The sequence below is a fragment of the Gallinula chloropus genome (genome assembly GCF_964237585.1).
Source record: "Gallinula chloropus genome assembly, chromosome: 2".
NCBI classification, from domain to species: Eukaryota; Metazoa; Chordata; class Aves; order Gruiformes; family Rallidae; genus Gallinula; species Gallinula chloropus.
The window spans coordinates 118,135,253-118,159,609 of NC_140086.1; the positions used below are offsets into that span (position 1 = coordinate 118,135,253).

Sequence of the window (24,357 nt, forward strand, 5' to 3'; positions counted from 1 at the left end):
ACTTCTTAAACTGCTTTAGCTACATCAGCAAGACCCCTTCTGTCAACGTTATCATCTCTTGTTTGGGGCCAAGAATGACCTTAGCATTCTTAGCAGTGATGGCAGCTCAGCTGATACGCAGCAGGTAGCCTGAGCCTTACCTGAAGAAGCAGAGGCACACTTGACTTAACTAAGGAAACGATGGTTTGGTTCACTAAGAAAAGCTTATTTAAAAATAAGTAGCAGTTAGCAAGGTCCTACAGGAAATACAGCTTTGTTCAGTTTCCAAGGAGATCGTGAAGATCTGCTCACCAATCTAAAATGACCTGATGACGTCTAGTTTTAATCTCTGGGTTTTTTTATCATTAAATGAAGCAAAATTAAAAAAAAAAAAAGAAAAAAAAACCAACACAAAAAACCCCAGCGCAATTTGATGAACACACGACAACTAGCATGGAGTCATTTGTCACTGTTTTAATCATTCCAGTGTCTAATGAACTGGAATACCTTCAGAGAAACAAACAGGCAGCAAATGCAGGGATTTAATGACACAGTATTCTCCTGATTGTCGCTTGGATGTTCATAAGTTACAAAACTCTTCCCCATTTAGATTTTATTTCATTTGCTATAAGAAGTCATAAATAATTGAAAGTCATGTGATAAATTATTCAGCTAAGTGCACAGTTTCCAAGGAATCATAGCATGACTCTGGATTAATGGTATAATGCAAGTCAGACGCAGAAGTTGAGCTGACACCCCACAATTACCACACACAGGAGCAGACCAGGAAGCCTGGCGCTTCCCAGCGTGTGCTTTCCACCACGGGGACCTATAAGCACCTCGTGAATATTTATGAACTCGAAGTCCCTACTGCCTACTGTGTACTGCAGCTCCTTGCCCAGGCATGGTTATGAATTAGTGAAGCTTAACCCAGAGCTTTGCTTGGCACAATTGATTAGGGCACTCATTATCTATAAGTGATAGCACTGTCCTTCAAGACTGCTGCTGAATGTAAATCTCTAAAAGACTTTTTCTTTAACTGTTATAATTAACTGATAAACTACTCACGGGGACTGGGATGGAAGTGACTGCGGGGATATTACTGGTTGCTGTAAAAATCTGGTACAATCCTGTTACGTTCTTTACATAAGCCAAGATACCTAACTGTTTTGGGTAGATCTAGGTCCATGATGTCCAGAAAAAAAAAGCAAGCTCCTCAAAACTGGACATAAAATATTGCAAAATGATATGTGAATGAATAACCTGAAGAAAAAGAAAACAAACAAAAAACACAAAAAAAAACCCAAAACATGCATGTGTCCTTCATATTGAATAGAATTTGTAAATTTTAGTAAATTTCTCTGAATGTACCAATTAAAAAAATAGGATATACTCACCCTTCATTTACAAAAATTCATACAAACTGTTTCCCAGACAGAATATGCCTTCCTTCTCTTTGTCATTAAGAGATTGCATTTGTGCAGATCACTGAGCTGGTAGAGTTTTGTAAGACAGTACTGGCCTGATAACTACTGAGCTGATAAATAAATTTCCCTGTAACTTTTCCAATGAAATTGGTGCTGTATTCATACCTAGGTGTGCGTTGAGTTTCCTACCAAGATCAATAAGATTCAGAGAATGTACATATCTGTTAGCAAGGAACTGAAGGTAGATATTAAAGATCAAGTACATCAGAGAGCTGCAAAAAAATTTATTGTTTAATTGTCCCACCAGCATTTCAAATTTTTTCCAATTGTCCTAAGTTTAGTAGTTTTGTGTACTAAATGAAAAATCACCTGTCTAGCAACCAACCTTGGGAGTTACCATCTAGTCTCAATTTCAAGGATCTTAGGATGACCTTATTTCATGATCTAAGTAGGAAGTGCAAGAGTCTTAGTGACCCTCAGATCTCAAGAGTTACATGTTGTTTGAGCTGCCAAATCGCCAGTGTATATATACAACTAACCTCTCACCTGTGCATATACTGTCTCTTTTCCAACCCCTAATTAGGGAATATAGAAGGAAAACACAAATATTGGAGGGATATGAGAGGGAAGGGGGAAGCTGGAGCTATAGTCACAGGAAGTAAAAGAAAACAGGGAACAATCCATTAAAAATATTGTTGTGATAACATATGTGGTGAATAATTAGGGCTTCTTCTAGCAGGTAAAGGGACAGAGGATGCAAATCTACAGAAATGAGGCTTCCTTCCTGCCAGACACAGAACAGCTTGTTTCCAAACTATAGAACGGGCCCCCACAATACTGGGCTCTAGATGAGGATCAAACACCTACAGTGCAAAAAGAGGTTCTGCTAATACTTAGCAAGGTTAAGATCTCAAGGAATGATTTCACAAGTAATGGCCCAGTTAATTTCCTCATATGCCACATCCCCGCTGCATCAACAGAGGCAAACTGCTTAACCTCCCTGTTTATTGTCCATTTGCAAACAGGATAAAAATACTTCATAGTTCTGAAAAGTGCTTCCACATGCCAGAAAGGAAAAGGTGTTAAATGCATGCAAAGAGTCCTAAATAGACAGCATTCCACAGCACGCATACATGGGTCCAGAAAAGTGACTGAGTAGCACTGTTTGTCCTTTGCTAGTACCATTGAATTATACAGACTTAAAGAAAAATGACTCTCAGGTACATATTCATTACTGGTGAACTTTACAAAAGAGGCAAATGAACAAAAATACATAATTAAATCCAGCAATTTTTCTCCTTAAAAGACTTAAATCCAGAGCCTCTAAAAATTTGTGCAGCTCCACTAATGGGTAACTAGTGATGTGCATCCCCATCTAACATGTCTAAATCCAGCTAAAACCCAGGAGGAGATTAAAAATACCACAGCAAATATTTGCTGGGGTATCCAGTCCTTATTTGAACTCTAGGTACCTATTAGCTAAATCAGTTTACAATCTGAAATAAAGATTTGCCAGAGCTCGTTTTAGAGACCACTAGGATGGAAAGACAGTGTCAACATTAAGCAAATCAATCTCAGTTTTAAGGGATGTACAGCACCTGGCTCAAAACCAGCAGATTTGCAACCATCTAACAGGAAAAATGCCAAATAACATACAAACCAAACCGTTCCGTGTCAACTGGAACTAAGCAGCTTGGTTTTGTACAAACATGTCCTTTGCATTTAACTGACCTTAGGGTCTAAGATGATATAAATTCTGACCATAGTTCCTTCCAAAAGTGGGAGAAATTGATGATACCTCTCCTGTATGGGTTGCCTAGTACAGGAGAGCTCACTTTTGTAGTGAAGTCTCCCAGGTTTTGGCCGTTCTTTAGGACATTCATTTCTACTCTGCTGTTTTCATGTAAGATGTAGGAACTTTTATCTCTGTTTATCCCTCTGCCATATCTGATGAGAATGATCCAACAGGATCAAAACTCTTGCAGAAGCTGTAAAGCAGAAAGCATAACCTTCTACACTGACATGGAAGACAAATGTCACCTTCTCTAGTCGTAAATCTGAACAACAAACCTTGCATTTTTCTTTTTAGGGCATCATTATGAAACTCAGAAAAAGTTATTAATGACATGCCTACTCAAAGCAGGTGTCTTAGAATGAGTTAAATGTGATTCTTAAATCTCACAGCCAGACTGAACTAAACCCATGGTGGCACCGTCTTGCCCTTGAATACTGACCACTGGTTTAATTTTCTCCCTATTCTGGATATTATACCTTGGAAAAACATGAACTACAAACAATACAAGCAGAGAAGCTATTGGTCAGTAAACTAAAATGTGAGTAGAACCTATGAAAACTTACTTACGAATATATGAGGACTTACAACTATTATTTCTCCAAGCCTGGAGGTTGGTGGCCCTACCTGGGACAGGGGGGTTGGAACTCTATGATCCTTGGGGTCCCTTCCAACCCAGACCATTCTATGATTCTATGAAAACGTAGTTCATTCCCTCAAGAAGATATATGACTAGGGATTTTTCTGTCTTAGGCACTCAGATGTTTAGCTATGGGTATAACTGACAGCTGTTTACACCAGTATATCATTTTCTAGCTGAGACAGGTTAGAAGACAAAATTAGAAGAAAAATGGTTTCCAGAGTTACAAAAAACAAAAAGTCAAAACTATAGAAAATCACATAGGTCTACAAACAGAAAAAGTTATCAGAAAATACAATTTGCATACAAATATGAATTAGGAAGTTAAAGCAACAGGCAAGGAATGTGTCATACAAAGCAGCACTTATGAGACTCTTAAAGTGAAAGACCTATCTGTGCTACTATACTTGTAGTATTTCATACACTTATTATTTATAGAGTAGGCAACTCAACTATACCAAACTGAATGTCTGATCTAGCATGACCTGAGAAAGTCAGTAATCCTCATCCCATGCATACACAGAACTGGAGATCAGCATGAAGCTGGCATGGCCTTCTAAGAGAGGACAGCATTTCTGGCCTGAGTTATGTGGATGGTTTTATGCCAAACAAGTCTATTAACTCGAGGAATGCCCCAAATAGTCAACCTTCTTCTCCCTCCCAGCTGAAGCAACTGGGAGGTGCCTTATATTTCATTCACCACGGTTAAGATACTCCAGGGGTAACAAAAGTACAGGGCATGCCCAAAAATTATTTCTAAAACAATGCAAAAGCTTTGCTGAGCATACATGAAATGACACGATAACCACTGTCACTTTCTGTATTAACTCATTCTGTAGGCACTGCACTAATGGAAAAGTTAAAAAGATATCCCTGAACAGCTTCTGTACTGCTATCCAAAATGTCATTCTTCTTGGGAATTTGTTTTCATACAACTTAGTCCTATGCTCTTTCACAGTGCTTTAGACTATAGCAGTTTTTAGGAAACTACCTGTGGCTGAGTTCATGCTGTATATATGTGTCTCAGCACAGAATATACTGAGTTGGAAGGGACCCATAAGGATCATCAAGTCCAACTCCTGGTGCATGAAGCTTTTCAGCTGTAGCATGGTAAATATGCCATATGCTTTGAGAAAGATGCCATGTTGTTCGTAAACAATCTTAAAGGAAAAATCTAGATTCAACTACAGAAGCAGTTTCAGAGATCTGTCATAATGCTACTTTTTCCTTGTGGACAAGTGCTTATACACTGAAAGCATGTTCTATATCATCTCTGAAGCAATAAAAAATAAACTTCTAATTCTGCTGAGGTCATCTGGGACCTGAGCAGCCCCATTCTCCTTTTTCCTGCCCAAGTGCTTTCAGAGCTGGTTTGGGTTTTTTTCTAAGTAAGAAGCACAATCACCTCATTTTTCCATTCAAAAGTATAATATGCTTCCCAAGGAAAAACACATCAGAAGCAGTAATCACTACAGTTCCATAAGAGATTATCTTCCAATTGGAAATCAGTGTTGAGAACTTGACTCCTAGTACATGTCACTATCTAGCCCCCCCCCCCAATATATTTAAAAAGAAGAAAGTGTCTGCACTATCTCGTCATGCCACCTGGGCTTTCACGTTCACGTGGGCCAGTATTTTTGTCGTCTAGTAGCATGAAAGTGATAGAAAGTTGGGGGAATGGGCTCTTCAATCTGCAGTTGAGGAATGAAGAAATAACTGCGATGCGCAAGTACCCCCTAGTGATGAAAGGATGAACTACGTTGCGTTAGCACAGGCGTCTTAAATATCATTGTAGTCACAAAAAGAGACAGATAGAACAAAAAGAGTATGTCCTCTGACACTCAGCCTCTGTCCTGAGGATGGCAAAGGACACACTCAGCCCCATTCCTAACAAAACACAGGCACAAAATGCTGCAGGCATTTCACAAAGAAAATTTCTAAAGGAAAAAGGAGAGATTACTCAAAGACAAAGCACACATTCCCTCCTCCTGCCCCTTTTATTTTTGAGGTTTGACAGCTTGTGCTATAGCAGCAAACATGTGAAGACACAGGGTTTCACTGTACTGTAAATCTAAGAATGAGTTCAATAGTAGCTAAATTCTGAAGGGTCTTACAAGCTCAATAGTTCCTTTCACCCTACTGGCATGATAAATTATTTTAACAGAAAAATAAGTATTTCTTTGATTTTACTGAAAGTTTTCATTAAAGCACTTTTTTGTAGCAAACTTTAGTTGAGGCTGAGAGATTCAAAAGTCTTCTAAGGCAGCTGGAAGAAGCTAAGAGTGTAGCAGCTTCTAACCCTAATCCAAGGAGCTGAGCAGCTGTAAACTGAGGTTGAAGAAAAAACAGTGAAAGAATTGTGTCTTGGTTGCACATTTATTAAAGCAAAATTGCCAAGAATGCATTGTCATAAATAGCAAAAGTGAGACACAAATTAATCAGAAAAAGCTCTTTTATCATACAATTGCTCGTTAATGTGTCCATCAATAAGAACCAATAGACAACCAAATTTAAAGGGAAGAATGTATTTGTGCCTGAAAAGCATGTTTATTAGATGTCTCAGACTTTAAACAAGAAAGCCTGACAAATTCTATTGGATAAGCCCAAAAATACTCACATTTAAATCTCACCTGGTGCAAATATCAAACCAATAGACAAACACTGTTAAATGTAAGAGGAGGTCCAGCATTACCCAGGCACCCAACTTCAAATACACACAGAAAAAATTTCAACAGCCTGGAAACGTTCTTTGCTCTTTGTGGCTTCAGAATCCTAAGGGGTTTATCGACCAGACTGAGGAGACTTGTCCAAATCCAGGTAGGCAAAATAATAATTTTAAAATAAATAAATAAATCTAGATTTCCTGGTAATTCTTAAAAAAAAATAGGTATACAGCAAATGGAGATGTGTTTACTGGAATTTCTATAGCTATTTCTATAGCTGTAGCCAACTCAATTATAAAAAAAAAAATAGAACATTGACACAGCACAGTGTCTGAGTCCATATAATACTAGAGAATCAATTCCTGAAAGCATCCAATTAAGTGTTATCAAAAAAACCCCCTTACCTACAGTACATAAAGAAGAAATCAGAAATAAAGAGGGAAGTCCATTAAAACACATTCAGAAAATCTGACATTTTCACACTGCTTTTAAAGGTTTCATGTTTTAATGGGCATGCATAACTGAACAAAGCATTGCAGAGCCAGGTATTGCTGTAGCCTGACCTGAATAGACTAAGGATTCTCTTTTTTCCCACATTTTTTTTTCCATTATGTTCATGAACATAGATAAGTATGGAACGGAAGGCAATGCCCAGCACTGGAGTAAGTTTTCTGAAGAAAGAACTTCAAGGACCAAGTTTATAAAATACAAAGACCTCAAAAAAACCCATAAAGTTCAAGTATACACCTATATATTGACATAATTATGAAGTGATAAATTATAAAAAAGCCTTAAAAACAATTTTTCTACAAAGAAGATGAGCAAATTTGTGAAACTTGGCATATACCTTTGCCATGCTTCTTGTCAGGACATTGATAAAATTCCCCTTGGATCTGAGTGAATACAAGGGTCTCTTCCACAGTGTGTATCTTACATTAGTGACTTGCCCAAGGCGTGACATTGGGACACGTATCTTTTCAGGTTTTGTTATTTCTTGCAAAACTCTGGGGGTGTACATCACTATGGGGATAAAGGTCTGGGATGTTCTACCTACCTCCAACTCAGCCTTGCACAAGAAAAGGACTTAAATAAAAGCACAATAAGATACGTAGATCTGATGAACTATTTTAAACAAAACCAGATTCAGTTGGAATGCTGAGCTGGCATAAATTCTGCTCCTATGTCCTCACTAAACAGCTGAGGCAACGACATGACACCAAACTGAGAGGTGAAACACAAACGCAAAGAAAACATCTTACAACGCAAGAAATGTGTTCCAAACCTTTTTATTTAACGTGCATAGAAGAGGTTACTTACAATTCTTCTCCTCGTTTTGCTTTTCTATCAGAAACCAGATACACACTTCCGAAGCTTCCGTTGCCGAGTTTCCTGTGAATAGTGTACCTTCTTGCAATCACAGCACCTGAGCAAGCAGAATTAAATCTGGCACCAGCAACATGCTTAGCAGTTTCTTGAAATTTCAGCATTTCTGTGTAACAGGAACTACACAAATTTCTCTGGAAGGTAGCTTTCAAACTCTTTTACTCTTCCATGGATGTTCACGGGAAACACTTTGGAAAATAGGGGAAAAAATACTGTCAATGTATTGTTCTTATTAATATCTTTGTTTAAATCTTACAGTGCTTACAGCACACAGCTTCCAGCAAAACACAAATTAAGTCGAATCATTAGTTGCTCAGCTAGTGGGCAGCACGCTTGATAAAGAAGCTCCAGATAACATGGGTGTGACATAGTCAGCCTTCCCCTAAATCAGCCATAAATTAATTCACTGAACTGGTAACACAGGAGAAATGAAATGCAGGTGCTTATACATTAGTTTACTTAAAAGTTCAAGTGATTTTTGACAACCACACTTGCGTTTCATTTGACAGTTGCCCTGGATACAGCACTCTTCCTCACCACCTGTCTTCATACCACCATGGTACCTGACACCAAAAATACCTTCATTTAGGACACAAATTTCTTTTTTATATATACTGAAGGAAAACCTCCACCCATAATTTGTGTTCACTCCCATAAACAACTACAAAGCTGTCTTCTCTGCTCTTTCATTTACCCTTCAGATTTCACCACCTCTTTCACTGTTGACCTCACAGCTTCTTTGTGATTCACTACTAATATCTTCTGCAAATTAAGTTTCATGGCTATCCACAAGTCTACAACTGTCAGTAAAATCCAATTCTTCCACAAGTTCTTCATATCTCCTTCACTGTAAGGATTCTTTCTTGACCAACCTCTCTAACAATTTAGCTTTGAGTTGAAATTCATGTCTAACTGACACCCTAATTCTGCAAATCTCTAGTGTTTCTTTCCCTGGCTTTCAATAACTGAACATAAGTTAAGAATAACTGTTTACTCAGCCCCCCTCATCTGGAATGATAAAGGAAAGGTGTTTCACTGCACCTAGTATCACTTTTGCTACTTTGCCTTTATAAAATGCCACCTGCTTCATCTGTGCTTGAGGAACCTTTGGAACAAATAGACATTGCAAGAGCCTGCAGCTAGCGCAGCTGTGTGCCTGCAGCAGCCCAGCCCAGTCACCCTGGGCTTGTTCACCGTATCACTGTAGCACATCAAAATCTGCTTTTTTTACCTCCTTGTTTTTTGGAAAAGACAAATTGCTTCATTTTAAAAATTGTATAACTGCTCTTTCCAAGTCACTATCTTCAATTCCTAACAAATGCAGAGCCTAAATGAAGATTACAAGTCTGTATCTTACCACAAGTGTGTGTGTATGTGTGTGTGTGTTCACAAGCACCTAGCCTGTCACTACATTATGAAACACAGCCAAGTTTTAATTACTACAAGCCATCTTAACAATGATACAAATCCTGTATGTTTCTTGAACAAGAGCACTCCTGAGACTCTATTCTCTTTCAGACAGCGAAAGTGACAAAACATTTGAAGTGCAAATGCTCAATAACGAATGCCAGATAGAAAATTACCTCCTCTGTAACTCCAAATCTGTCTGAAGAAGCATAAATGGATCATGTTGGGAGGGCAGGAAGATGAACTCCATAAAACATTATATGTAAACTTTCCAGAACTGGCAATGTTTTCCATTTACTATTCTAGTCTCCTAATATAGTCTCCCAAACTAGTCTCCCAAATGCCTCCATAAATTCACAGAATGGTTTAAGTTGAAAAGGACCTCAAAGATCACCTAGTCTGACCCCCCTGCCATGGGCAGGGCCACACTGCACCAGCCCAGCTTGCCCAAAGCCCCATCCAACCTGGCCTTGAACACTGCCAGGGAGGGGACAGACACAGCTTCTCTGGGCAGCTGGTGCCAGTGCCTCACCACCCTCACAGGGAAGAATTTCTCCCTAATAATCTAATCAAAATCTGCCCTCATACAGTTTTAAACTGTTACCCCTTGTCCTATTGCTACACATGCATGTAAAAAGTCCCTCCAAATAGAATAGCTTTGAAATACATAACCTATAGAAATAACTATGCTTACAAAAACTGCTGAACTATCCCTTTTTCTCTGTAGAAGAGTCACTCAACTCTGCTCACCTACAGATTTTCATACTTGGTCCCTAGGAATTATACAACAATGCTTTACACCACAATATCACACTTCACCTCGAGTCCAACTGTCATGCTTTCTTTCCAACCCGACCTCTAACTTGCTGCTCTCTTTGCTTTAATTTCCCATGATTTTGTGAAATGCTTTAATATGTACTGCTAAACAGTGTTGTAAGGCAGGGGCCAGTGATTGCCACTGTGGTGTCACAGGCATGTTTTAATGGCACAGAAGAGATGGATTCCTGAGCCACTGCATTTGAAACAAATGCCAACTAAGAATCAATAGACGTTACAGCCTGACTCAACCATGAGACTTACTGGTTCTTCCAGCAGTATAAAAACTGGTAGCCCCTCCTACTTCACTCAAACCTTTAACCCAATCTTCCTTCCATTTTTTACCAGTGTCTGTCTTCTCTCACTGAGCAGGTATTTCCCAAGCAGCAGTCAGTATGTCCATCGCTTCATTAAAGTTCAGAACAACCAGAGATAACTTAAGGAAATCAACTTTTCAGCCCCTTTTTCCTCAAAGAATACCAGTATGCCCTATCTGGTAACGCTGTACTAAATAGTTCATGTTCTTAATTTTCTCCTTCTCCCCCAGTCTGGCAGACTGCTGATGCAAAACTAATGCAGTTACATTATCTGGAACACTTCTTATTTTTCCTTATTCCTTGGCTAGAGTTAAGTCTCCCTCTTCTGTTTTGTTGTAACAAACTTTGCTAACTCAAAGTTGTTCTGTGTTTCACAGTTCCACCCACACATGCCAAGTGCACAGCACCTCCATTCCTTCCCCTGACCTTCCTTCGCTTATATAAGAAAGACACTGTTTTCAATTTCCTTTACGTAACCTTCAGGCTTCTTTAGCAATAGCTAACATACTCCGACACTCTCTACCTCCAAAAATAAGCCAACCTTTGCCAGTCAAGGCCGTTTTCCAATTCTATCAGGCTTCCTTTTCACTCCCTAAGAACCCCTGTGTTACACGAAAGTTTGCCACCCAACCCACTGCAGCACAAATTCCAGAGTTTCTATACTTAAACTCCACATATCTACAGTATTTTCAGCCTTGATTACTTTTTCCTGCCAATGACTTCCCTTAAACTTTTTGAAAATAAAATATTTTAAAAAAAAATCCTGAGTTTCTTCATTTAAACAAACCCAGGCTCCTGAATACTAGCTCCATTCTTCTTTCCCACAACATCTTTACAAATCTAGCTGAGTCTAAAGTAACGCCACCTCAACTGGCTTATGTTTTTACTGCTCCCAGAGAAAGGGTAACTACGAAAGGTTTTGTTAGTAGTGCTGGCGGCAAGAGAGCTTGTAGGCAAGGGTAAATCAAGGTAAAATGTACCTGACCATCAAAGAAGCTCATGAATACCTCCCTAACGCACGTCCTGGAAGCTGAGATCCCCTGGGATAACCTCAGACTTTGTTAACAGGCCGCTCAAGAAGCGAAACTCATGCCCAGAGACTCTGTGGGCACATGCACGGGCATGAAGCACCCCGCTCCCTCGCCCAACTACCCTCACAGAGAGAGGCGAGGGCGGCACGCCTTCGCCCGGCTCCCCTTCCTCACCCCTCCGGGGAAAGCGCTGCTCCCAGGGACCCCGCTGGGGCCCCCACGCCACCCTCCCCACCAGCTTCTGCCCCTCCAGCATCAGGCCCCGTAACGGCCGCTAAGGGCCACCCGACGGCGGGGACTAGCACCCCTTAAGGGTGCTCCGGCTCCCGTCGGGACGGCCTGAGGCGGAAGCGCGGCCACCCGGGGCACGAGAGGAAGCGGCCACAGGCTCCTACCTGGCCCGGCCGCGGGAAGGCTGCCCGCCACGACGGCTCCGCCGGGCCCGTGTCTGCGTCCCCGTCGCTAGGAGACGCCGCGCACGGAGGGGCCGTGGGCGGGAAGAAGGGCGGCTCTCGTCGGAGGACTCCGCCTGCCGTTCCTAGCAGCACTTCCGGCGGCGCCGCGCCGCGCATGAGCAGGCGCCGGGGGTTAACCGCCGCCGCTATGGGCGTCCAGGGGCTGACGAGCTTCGTGGAGGAGCACGGGGCGTTCTTCACCGAGCTGCGGGTGAGGGACACCAAGCTCGTCATCGACGGGAGCAGCCTCTACCACCAGCTGTGCTTCGCCTCCGCCGTCGATTTCCGCCGCGGCGGCGATTACGGCCCCTTCGCGGCGGCCATCCAGGACTTTTTCGGCAGCCTGCGGGCCTGCCGCGTCGCCCCCTTCGTGGTGCTGGACGGCGGGCGCGGCGCCGACGACAGGAAGCTGTGCACGCTGCGGTCCCGCGCCGCCGACCGGCTGCGGGCGGCCCACGGCCTCTCCCGCGGCGAGGGCGGCTGCCTGGTGCCGCTGCTGACCCGCGAGGCCTTCGTGCAGACGCTGGGCCGGCTCGGCGTGCCTTTCGTGCAGTGCTTCGCCGAGGCCGACCGGGAGATCGCCGGGCTGGCCAACCGCTGGGGCTGCCCCGTCCTTTCCCTCGACAGCGACTTCTGCGTCTTCGACCTGACGGCCGGCTACTGCCCCCTGACCCACTTCCAGTGGCGGGGCGTGTGCGCGGCCGAGGGGGCAGAGGGCTGCTACGTTCCCGCTCGCTGCTTCTCCGTGGAGAGGTTCTGCCGGCACTTCAGTCGCCTGAACAAAAGCCTGCTCCCTCTCTTCGCCGCCATGAACGGGAACGACTACGTTGACCTGGCAGCTCTGCAGGTGTTCTTCAGCAAGGTGCGCTCGCCCCAGAGGTGGGCGGCAGGGAAGGGCGGGAAGCACGGCCGCCTTCTGGGGCTTCTGAACTGGCTGTCGCAATTCGCTGAGCCCACCGAGGCTGTCGACAACGTGCTGGAACATCTTAAGAAACACCAGAGAGAAGAAATAAGGGAGCTTCTCTGCGCGTCGATGGAGGATTATACTCCGTCCAGTGTGAATCTCGAGGAGTTCTTTCAGAGCGGGAAGTACGACTGTGAGGCGGGCAGGAACTCTGACTTACCGCAGTGGGTGCTTGATGCTTTGGCAAAAGGTAAGCTGGCCCCATTCATCAGCGATGCCCTGGTAGTGAGAAGTACCTTCCTCCACGTTCAGGTGGAGAACATGCAGAGACCTAGCGCGCACAGCACAGCTTTGCCCATTCGACAAGTTATCTACGGACTGCTTCTGAAAGTATCTCAAAGTAACGAAGCCTCTGCTCCAAGTAAGCAGACCAGCCGTCAGCCAGTTGTATGTGAATTTGACAGACTCCAAAAGACACTTAAAAAAACCTTTGTTCAAGCAGCAAGCCTACCCACAGATTTTTGTGATGATCACTTTCCTTTGGACAAGTTAATAGAGGTAAATGGCTGTCACAACAGATCACACGTAACAGTGTTTCACGAGCTGCAAACAGTAGGTTGGACTCACTTTTGCCAACTGGTCGCTAAATGTGATGCCTGCACTAAGCCGCCTCAGTTACTAACTAATACAGAGGTATCTACAGGCCTCTGAGCTTGGCCTGTGATACTTGAGAAGCTGCCTATGTTGCCTTCATCTTCTTTGCTTCTCACCCCCACAAGTGTGCCAAGACAAATTACATGAAAAGTTGGTTGTGCATGTAATTCCCCTAAATGTTCCATTCTAAGCTCTTCTTTCATCTTGCGTATTCTGTTACACTGATACTTGTTTTTATAATTCTAGGAAGAAACACAGTTTCATGAAATTAGAAAAGTGGAATTTAAACTAGAAAATTTATATTTTGTTAGGCTAGGGCTGTTTGGGAACAGTGTTCTGAAACAAAATTTCACCCATGCTTTTTTTACTAAAAAATCACTGTTATGAATCTTGCAGCTGCCCAGTAATTTCACCTGCCACAAGTGTGCATCCTGCTGATGTGAACCCCTGCTGCTTGCCAGACAGAACAGCAGCTGAAAAAACAGCAGAGAAAAAAGCAAAGGAAAGTTGTACTAGGTTAGTTGCAGTCACTGTTAGCAATTCTGTGTATTTAAATGCTGAAGTTTAATACTGTAACTCTTGCTGTGAACAGAAAGTAATCTCCCATTTCCCCAGATGCATAACTGAGGGTTTGTTTGCAGCAGTTTCTGAAATACCTGGAAATACAGGCTGTGTCTTTTACTGCTGCATATTTAAGCCACGTGCACTATCCATTCTGGCTGTCAGATCAACTGTTAAGGCATTTCTGTGTGGGCTGTGCTGCATGTTTTTATCCCTTACTGGTGGCTATTTAATTTAAGAGCTAAGACTATAATCACTGCTACGGCCATTAAATGCTGCTATGGATCCAGAGGCCTACATACAGGTTATTTTACACAGGTTACTGTTAGACAGCCCTTTCAAGAGAGTGATATGCAGACACTCAGGAGTTTGAAAATCATGGTTTGGGATTTTAAGAAACATTAATGACACCTTAAGTTGGTCTTGGTACATATGCTGTTTAATGTATTTGAGCTTCTGCTATTATAATAACTCTCCTTATTAAATATATAGGAATTATCAATTCAGCAGAAGGGTAGAAGAAGAAAGGTTATCCTGTATTTAAAGTGCTCTAGACAAAACTGATTTCAGTTTATCTTACGCTGTGTAGATTTCTGCATAAGAATACGTAAAAACTTACTAATAAAGGTTCAGAAAGCACTTTAAATCATAGAACAGCCTGCAACAATTCTGTTGCATGCATGAAGTTATGGATAAAGTTTATAACAGGAGAACAAAAAGGGAACACGTGCTAAAAATTAATACATTGCAGATGAAAACTGCTGGCTTCACACAGATTTCCGTGTGATTACAGCCAAGCGTGTTTTCAACATACCAAGAACAGACATCACCATTACATCTCAGAAAGCAAGGGTAGCTTCCAGGAGGCACAAAATGCAGGGGTTTTTAATATGTGTGTGTGTGTATATCTATATGTGCACTATACCAAAGTAATTTTAACACATTATGGTTGCAAGATTTTTCCAAGCCAACTTTGACACAGGACTTTAAATCAGCTAATTTGAAGAAGACTCTGAAACCTCTGAAAAAACTAACCCCAAGCAATTGTAAAAAATTACTTTTATCCTTCTAACATTGGTCTGTGTAGTTGTTAAAGCTTCAATAGCATGATTCAGCAATTTAAGTTTCATAGATACTCTGCACAGGAACTATTTTTAAAGTATTTTTTTGTCAAAAATACAAAGTACTAGCTGGTTTAAGCACAAGCTTATTTGCCTTTTGGAAACAGCTCATAACAAAAAGTCTCTTACCGTTACCTTCCATGCTAATTTCTTAATTTGTTTTCAGGTGCCCATGTTGTGCCGTCAGAAGTTTTTGCTGGAGACTCTAGGAGTGAAAATGAGTTTCCTGGAATTGATCCCCAGTCACTTACAACTCCCTGTTGCTGTGACATGTTACTGGATGCGTTGTTCAGAACCAAAAGTTAAGTTGCATCAATTAAAAGCTTTACTTCTGATGATAGTATCTGGAGAACTTCACAGGATAACAAGTGATCCAGGTATGTCTTTAGGTGTTCAGCTACTATGAAAACCTATACCATAATTAATTTTCCTCATTTACAGCGAGTTGTCCAAATTCAGATGAATTAGCATCAATTTATGCTATATCCTGAGGTGTCACATTCTTTGCATTTGTGCAGAGCAGAAAAACCGGTAGCCATCGATTTAACATTTTACATGGGTAAAACAGCTCCTGTAAAACATTAACTTGCGTTATAAATACTTTCTGTAGGAATAAAGCTTAATTTAGATATAAACCTTACAAAAATCAAGCTTAACATACCTGTGCATCAAAAGAGAATACTATTGATGCACTCTTTTTTTTTTTCTCACGAGTTTTTCTAGAATCATCTGTACTTAAAAAGGCTGAGTTGCACAGGCACTTTTTATCTTCCTATGTGTTGCAAGCAGTTGAGAGTACTAAGCACAGAAATTGTTTCAGTAGTGTTTATACCTAATAGAAGTATGGTGGCATTTCCTCTAGGAGTCCTTCATTTGATGGCAAAGATTACACATGCCAGAGTTGGACAGTTTCGTTAGGTTCCAGTTTGTAGGAACTGGATTGACAGGGTTGTCACCAGCTTCCCAAGTAGGTGGGAAACAAGATGGAAATCATTGGTCTGCTCATACAATGGTATAGCAAATGACCTAACAAATAGAATTACCAAATTAACAAAATTTTAATTCCCTTGGGTGTTCATACTCAACTGAGCCATCTGAAAACATTACTAATGCTTCCCGAAAGAGAACTGAAGGTTCAAAGACTCTGCACATTGCAGGTAACTCTCATACTGTTCACAGCAAGTTTACTTGCATGTCACTGTTTATTTATAACCTAGATGCTGCAGTTTTATGTGCTGAAGAGGACAGTATGGCATATAAAGAATTTCTAAAATGGAAGGAAAAGCAATTGCAAAATAAAGCCTTTGATCTAGATGCCGCGCACAGTTTTTGCCAGTGGCAGTGCTGTCTTCAGATGGGATTGTATCTCAACCAGCTGCTTTGCACTCCTCTCACTGAGCCAGACCTAAGTAGGTAAGGATGTTTCAGAGATCTGTTTTCCACACAACCCCCCAGGTAGAACACTTTCATGGTTTATTTCCCATATCAAACTCCTGTGGCCAGTTTTACTGCATTTGAACTCCCCTTTCTTAAAGGTAACACTATGGAGAAAAACAGAATAGAATGTGGGTATCCCTTAGGATCCCACTGCTGGATACTGTGTGTAGTTACAATCTGTTTTTTCATTAAGCAGCATGCTTCTCTACCTGTCCTGCTGAGGTGCATTTCTAAATGAGGATTCTCTCCTTCCTTTGAGCAGGCTTTACTCTGGGACCCTTGTGCACAGACTGTATCAAGAGCTTAAGTCAACACCTTCTGTGGAAAATCTGTTTAGTTTATCTCCAAAAATGACTCAGCTTTATCAGGCTTTGTTAAATACAGTGGAGTCAACTGTATCTCCAGACTTCTTTCAGAAGATGACCAAATCTGAGTCCTATAAAAAGAAGAAAGCATCTAAGAAGAAAAAAAAGGCTGTTGGGCATGCTCTACCAGAAACTCAGCCTCTGTGCAGCGTTAATAGGTTTGCATCGCTTGGAGTGGGTGACTGAAAGCACTGTTCCTGGAGTGACTTCTCATGCCAGGCAGATGGAAGAAATTGTATTAAAATATGTGACTGTATTGGGATTTGCTCAGGGGACTTTTTTTCTATTTACCTTTTTTGTAACTTACTTTTATAAAAGTGGTGCTATATAAAAGCTGTGTTGTTCTGTTTTTCTGTAAAGGTCAGTCTAGTTGAAAATGAGAGCAAAATGGTTTAGGAATTCAGAGCTGGACTTTAGAACTATCTTCCTAAATATTTGGCTATCCATCCATCTACCTGAACACTTCTATTTTCTGAAAAAAAAAAATTAAATAAATCCAGTTTTTAAGCATTGTTATAGGAACACAACAATTACAATCTCAGATAAAATTAAATAGAAACCTCATCAGTCTCTGCAGGTAGGGTATTGGTACTTTGGGGGCGATTGAGCTTTACTCAGACAGCTGAGGAATTTGCACTTGCTTGAATTACAGGTACTGAACTATGCTTGAGGAGAAGTATCAGCTTCTATTCCCTGTCCCCCCCTTTGATATAAGGGTAAAACGCTTACATGCACACCCAAAGCTATCACCCAGTAATGAGTTTCTGTGGGCTTGCTAATTCAGAGTAACTATACAATCTTCTGCCCTTAACAGAGTTGTCACTGGAGGAAACCTTCCTCGAAGGGCTATACTGAGGTCACAGATCTGTTACAGGTTATAACCTATAAACTTTTACTCTAACAGCTATACTGAAGTCACAAACCTGTTCAACTTGCTGCACTGTACACACTTAAGCACTTGACAAGCCTTTACTATCAACATAGTAATACTGAAAAACAATTTGTAGCTTAAACAATCCTACATCATCACTATTTCAGTAGCCTGTAATAGGTAACTTTCCAGCAAAATTAATCAATTTCTGAAGTATGTTTCTTCTGAAACTCTTGGTTTTCCAGTGTGACAAGAAATCTACTTGGTACAGTTCTCTTTTGGTTTTGTTTCTATTTTTTCCCCCTCAAGAATCCATACACCTTTTTGTACATTCAGGAAAAATGACAATTTCTACCTTAAATCAAAGTTTTGCCCACTGCTTACCAGAATTCAAACCCGATTCCTGCATCACATGCTGTCTTCAGTCCTGGTTACTGCCTCTGACAGCTATCCACACAGAAGTAACTCACCAGATCTTGTCACTTACAAGAAGGATCTCTGATACACAGCTTAGTCTTGATACAGCCATAACAGATTCAATGAGAAAAGATGTATAACATTCATGAGAAAACAGTGAGATGGTCTGTGATGTTCAGTGTTTTTCCAGTACTAAAGCTGCTACTTATACTACCAGCAGATGGCACCTACACTCAACCATACAGACAGCTAATAGAACTTCACAACCCATTTCTAAATGGACGTCTAGTTCCAGCTGTCTACAGTCACATTTACACCAGATGACTTTAAAGTTGAAAGGATTGAAGTTCTTGATTTTAGAAACTAAAACTTGAAATCTTTAATCATCCAAATCTTACTCTGATCCACTATGATCCCACAAGTTTCATTTCACCAAGAGAGTAGTTCTTTACTGTTTTTAATCACCAGGAAAAGTCACATTTAAAATAAATCTTCAGTATAAAAATCCAGGCATTCTTGACCACACTTTATCAGGCTGTGAGAAGACAGATCTTGATTTACTCTGAATGCCATACTTGAAAACTGCTGGTGGACATAAATGCTTGAGACCTGCTGATAGTTTGAAAGAAAAGGATAAATTCAGATATTGCACTTCTGGATAAAAACACTGCTGTGATCCCATGGAATTTTGAGAATAATTGGGGGAGTGCCCACTTGACTAAAAATTACTCCACTGGAGATGTGTTCTCAATGCATAATTCATCTGTTCTTTGTTGCTGATAAAAATGTATCTCATTGCAAACACCAATCCTGTATACTGAATAAAATAATTACTGATTCTAGGGTTATTATGCAGAATCTAAATCAAGTGATGCACTTTCCCTTTCTGAGTCATCATAGGTTTTCAATCTTCTTTGTAGGAAAAATAAAAAAAACACAGGGCCTTTACTTACAAAACACCTGAGAAGTTCTTTATTCCATGCTTTAGTATAAGCAAACTTAATCCCTTGGTTGCTGCCTGTTTTCATCCCACATGAAATGCCTCTTAAGTTTTATGGAAAGACCCCACTACTGATGGAGAAAATTGATTGAAAAATCTCTCCGTCTTCCTGTTGGTGATAATGATCAAGAGTGGAGCCAAAAAAACTAGGGCAATGGAATTCAGTCCAAGCATGTTTTAGAAATCGTGAGATTGAGCTGGTTGAATGACTTGTTAGTGTTTCTTCTTCCACTGGAAATCACAGAAAAACTTAGTTTGGAACATTTAAAGTGAATTGCATTCAATTAACCTGTAAGGAGGCAAAAATTGCTCTTAAGAGACTGAAATTGTACTTCTGTCTAGGCTGACCTATCAGAAAGGGAGAGTTGTGCTGGGAAAGGGGTACTTCATAACATTTTCCTAAAGGCTAGGCAACAACACTTCCAAACTAAGGTGACAAATGGGCATTCGTCTGCACTTCTGTAATTACCTGGATTTCTAGGACTCCAAAACCAAGAGCAAAGCACAAAGCAGTTAAATCCCATGAAAGAACATCAACAACTTTAGGTGTGGTTGCTGTACTTTCTCAAAACCCAAAAGGCAGCCAAGAGGTTCTTCATCAGCATGCATTGTCAGTTTCTACCATCTGCTCTTACTGAAGGATAGTAAGGATTTAATTCATGTGTTCTGAAATGCCACTGAAGTACTGAACACACTACAGCAACACTGACCAACCACAGCCCCACTTGCCAAAGGTGGCAATAGTTCAACAGGAGGAACACTGACACAGATGTTCAGTTTCTGAGAGGCTTCACAACTGCTGGAAGCAAGAAACTTTTGCTTGAAGACGAGAGCACTTCTTTAAGAGGCGATCTTGCTCGGGCCCTACCAGCTCAGCGGTTCATGTAACATCCTGCAGGAAGAGACAAGGGCCACATGCTGCTGTCTCTGCCTTTACACAATCAATTTCAAGCCCCCTGGTAGCTTGGGCTGCATGTGCATATTGAGCAGACCCAGGGTCAGCCAGAGCCACGGATGAATTGCGTGTGCAATGTGGAGTCAGTGGTGTGCTCATGTCCTTCCTGACTGCAGCCCCACTTCCTGACCCAGTCTGGCAATCTCCAGAGAAAAAAAAGAAAAGTAAAATAAACTATTTTCAGAGACAATACTGCACTTTCCAAACTGCCTCGTTTCCCATTCACTCCCCAGATTTTGAGCATGGCACGTGGGGCAAACCTCAAAGGTAAGTGCAGAAATATCCCAGTGCCTGTTTACAGCAATTCCTCATGAACTGACAGAATGACCATCATCATGAAGCCTGGCCTAGAGCCAACCCCAATGCTGTGCTTTCAGGCTCCAGTGTAGGAAGATGTGTATCCACATTATTTTCAAGCAAAAGAGAGACCATTAAGTCTCCAACTCCCCCTAGAGATCTTAGGCATCTTCTTTTCAAGATTCCCTAGGTGACTGTTCCTTGCATTTCCTTCCTCAAGTGATGAGGAGTCCTACTTTAATGAGGAGGCACTGATGACAACAGCTGCCAGTCTATTTTGAGAAAGAACAGAATTTCCAATTAGAGTATTTAGACATTATCATCTATTTAAAAAAAAACCCACAAGACACAAACCTGCTTTAATGCTTTTCTAGCCACAAAAAGTCATTCTGTAAGTTAAAAATTTAAGTTATATATACTACCAGTAGAAAGTTTTACTTTTATGATCAGCATGGAAGAAGGAAAAGGAAGGAATACTAAGCTGCTTTTTAAAAGAGGGGTAGGCAGGTTCTTGCCATTAGTGAGGATTAAGAGCATTCATTTTCTAACTCGATACATTACAAATCATTTCAGTAGCAGTACTGTCTAATCACTCAAGTGATTAACAGTCATAAGCTAAAGTAAATATGGAAAAAGACACAAAACAAAGGTTGTACCTGAAATTATATCAAAACAGGCACGCTGATCTGGTGTTTCTTTTAAAACAAAGAGACAACACACTTAAGAAAAGCAAACATTTACTTCAAATTGCAGTATAGGCTTTTCAATCACAGAAAAAGAAAAGAATAACAGTGATCCGACAGCGGTCACATCCTGTGCAAAAAAAAACCCCAACCCAAAATAAAACAAACCCCTCCCCCAAAAAAACCCAAAACAACTCGGGATACAAAAAAAACCTGTAGCACATGGTACTTGAGCCGCTTACACATTGCAGGATAAAGTAAATAAATACAGTAGCTAGAATATGGCACTCGTGTGACAGACTCTAAACCCAGTGGAATGCCTCTGAAATATTTTTTTTTAAATCCTTGTATTAGTAGCAAAGTCCCACCACCATAAAAGTAAAATAGTACAATGTTTTAAATAAAAACAAACTAAAATATTTATATCTAAGAGAAGGATTTTTACAGTTATATCTCTTAAGTGCAGAAAATGGGACTTGGGCTTAGATCTTTCTTTAAATTAACTCCACACACACACAAATTCCCATTCAATCTCAAAAGTAAATTTATGTTTGAGGAAAAATGTTACCAAAGTTGCATAATTTCTTTTGTTACTCCCACAGCTGGAAGTTAAATTCTAAACAGTCTTGAAACATGAATGTTCATCACTAGCCAGTGACACAAAGGGCTTGTCGAAAGCCCTCTGGATTTCTTTTTCCTCCAAATAGTGTTTTGCTTTCTCCTATATCCTTAGACAGCAATCCCTAAGTTTGCAAACAAAAATGCAATATGCATCATACATCAAGAAAAGACGAAGTTGACGAAGAAGAACTTCCACGTTTCTGGATCTTTTCCTTGCTTCTTTCAAACTTCTTTATGATCTCAGTCACTATGCACACAGAGGAAGTGAGTCCCAGAAGAAACAGTAAATCTGGAAAGAGACAGTTAACTTCTTTAAATGTGCTATGTAAGGCTGAGGGCAGACTTACATAAGAACAAGACTTACAGAACTTTCAAATTGTCTCATAATCATTGGGTAAGTTCAGGAGAAATTAAATGAGCACCTATTTTTTGCAAGAGCAGATTAACATGCATTAATTAACATGCCCAGACCATAAGTACAGGCATGATATTTCAAGCTTTTGAAGTATTTCATAGTCCCATTTTTTATTAACACCCAAGAAAAAAAAGAACACTAAGCAAAATAATTGTCTTCATACTTAAAAAATATTAGTATCATCAGAAATTACCCTACAATAAAAAGAGTTGCATAAAAACTTACTTCACGACAATCATTTGTCTTTCACTCCAGGAAACCAGAGAAGTAATGAACATAAGCCTTGAGACCAACAGCATTACCTATCTATAACTTCTTAAAATCCTCTTGTCTACTTATCCTATAACAATGCAGTTGATTATTTAATGAAGGATCAAGATTTCCAAATAAGGTGTGTATATTTAGAGAAAAACTTGCTAAATAGTAAGATTAATAATGCTTCACATCCTTCAATAAACTCTACGCTTTGTTTTTGCCCGCATCAAACTGTATAGTAAAAAACTAATATACATAAGCACTTAATAAATTTAAGAACACAGTGATGAGCTGTTGTCTCATATGCATTTAAATCATGGTTCACAACGAGAACATCTCAAAGGATTTTTCCCCCCTTTGTATTCCTATTACATGCAAACAAGCTAATGCATTTACAAATTAACCCTTAATGTACAATTTTGAAAAGGGAACTGTTCTTACCCAGGAAACTCAGGCTCTCTGTCTGGAAAACCTTCTGAAGGGGAGGAAAGTAAATGACCAATAACTGCCCCATTATAGATCCAAGGACAGCATAGCAGAACATTTTATTACTGCAGAGTCCAATCTCAAACACGGATTTTGTCTGTAAAATAAACACCACGTTGGACTGTACATGTACTTAATTATATTGACAAGAAAATATTTCATAGCTACAATTTCTTTTCATCCATAACGTTTTAGAAAAATGTAAAAAATTATTTTTGCCCTTTTAGATAATCCAGAACAAGATCTTGGACAGGCTAATTGCACTTTCTCTCTGGTAAAGAGAGTACAAATCCTGTCTTCATAGTCAACGACTTGTATAATTTTCTGCAAGTACAGTGAATTAGAAGGTGCCCTCTGCACTAGAAGGGCTTTTGTTGACCCCGACAATACACATCAGAAAATAGACCACAAATTAGAGTAAAGGTAGCCATGCATACCAGTAATGATTTTTTTTTTCTCCAACTAGCACAAAATTTCAGACTTGTTCCCTTAAAACAACAAATTGATACAAGGAACAGTTTAAGAAATTTTCCTTGGATTATGAGTTTAGGATTACAAAGCAAAAAGATAAGGCCTGTTTCAGCTTCTGTCAAGGATGCCAAACTGACAGGATTTTCAGGGAAAAAAAAAAGTGAACACAGCAATAATTTCCTTGCTCCTGTCAGGAAAGAAGATTTACTACCTGTTCTGCATCATGTAATCAAATTAAGGAAACATACTCACCTGTAATTTAAGAAATTCTACCTAGTAAATATGTGAAACACTGAAGCTTAATAGGTGTGAAGTAAATCAGCAGAAATAGTTAAAACACACACAGCAAGAACAAAATTGCAAGCAAAATTCTGCTTGTTGTGTAAATACCATGTAAAAGAATAAAACAAATCACCTACCTGAGATCTGGAACTCAAAGCATTGAACATATCAAAAAATACAAAACAGGTGAAAGTCATGGTTGTATCTCGAGGTGTTATTACATTGTCTCTTAACTGCAAACAAAAGAAAATTAAATGGTTTGAGCATGCTTTAAACCCTCAACTAAACAAAATTATTACAATAATTCCAGTTCTACTGTCTAATAAATGAAAGCACTTTGTTTGCCCCAAGCTGATTTAATAAATCATACGGAAAAATAGATGCACCTATAACACAGTAATTTGTAGTTCCAAGCTGTGATTAAATGAAGCCTCTTGACTAAGAGTTATGCAAGCAAATGGAATACCAGGAGTTCTATGATGACCTACCAGATGTTCAAACGACATTTCTGTCTACTGTAAAAATAAAGTTAAATGGCTGTTCTGTAATAGTCTGGCTAGGAGATTTGAAAGATGACTTTCCATGGGCCAAGGTTTCCCAAGTAGGTTTGGGACCTGGAAAAGCCTGTGTTAAAAGTAGAGACTGGGGAATA

At 40.3% G+C, this 24,357-nt stretch overlaps 3 protein-coding genes across 3 annotated transcripts in view; 1 reads left to right on the top strand and 2 right to left on the bottom strand.

The window, feature by feature from the left end:
• Positions 1-7,988, bottom strand: part of NEK11 (NIMA related kinase 11) — a gene marked incomplete at both ends in the record, with an annotated part of 91,914 nt that extends 83,926 nt beyond the window's left edge. The window contains one exon of the mRNA XM_084260660.1: positions 7,819-7,988. Coding sequence (XP_084116786.1) covers positions 7,819-7,988 — 170 coding nt within the window. The remainder of the gene's footprint in view (positions 1-7,818) is intronic.
• A 4,070-nt stretch (positions 7,989-12,058) lies between these two features.
• On the top strand, positions 12,059-17,279 carry ASTE1 (asteroid homolog 1; the record flags this gene model as incomplete). Its single annotated transcript, XM_084260139.1, has 4 exons — positions 12,059-13,372; positions 15,317-15,527; positions 16,368-16,563; positions 16,850-17,279. 4 exons carry the CDS (start codon positions 12,059-12,061, stop codon positions 17,136-17,138), a joined length of 2,010 nt encoding a protein of 669 aa, XP_084116265.1. The 3' UTR covers positions 17,139-17,279.
• A 4,079-nt stretch (positions 17,280-21,358) lies between these two features.
• The window catches only part of ATP2C1 (ATPase secretory pathway Ca2+ transporting 1), a gene marked incomplete at its 5' end in the record, with an annotated part of 63,392 nt that continues 60,393 nt past the window's right edge, over positions 21,359-24,357 (bottom strand). The window contains 3 exons of the mRNA XM_084260136.1: positions 21,359-22,085; positions 22,908-23,049; positions 23,843-23,938. Of these exons, the coding sequence (XP_084116262.1) occupies positions 21,949-22,085; positions 22,908-23,049; positions 23,843-23,938 (375 nt within the window). The 3' untranslated portion in view covers positions 21,359-21,948. The remainder of the gene's footprint in view (positions 22,086-22,907; positions 23,050-23,842; positions 23,939-24,357) is intronic.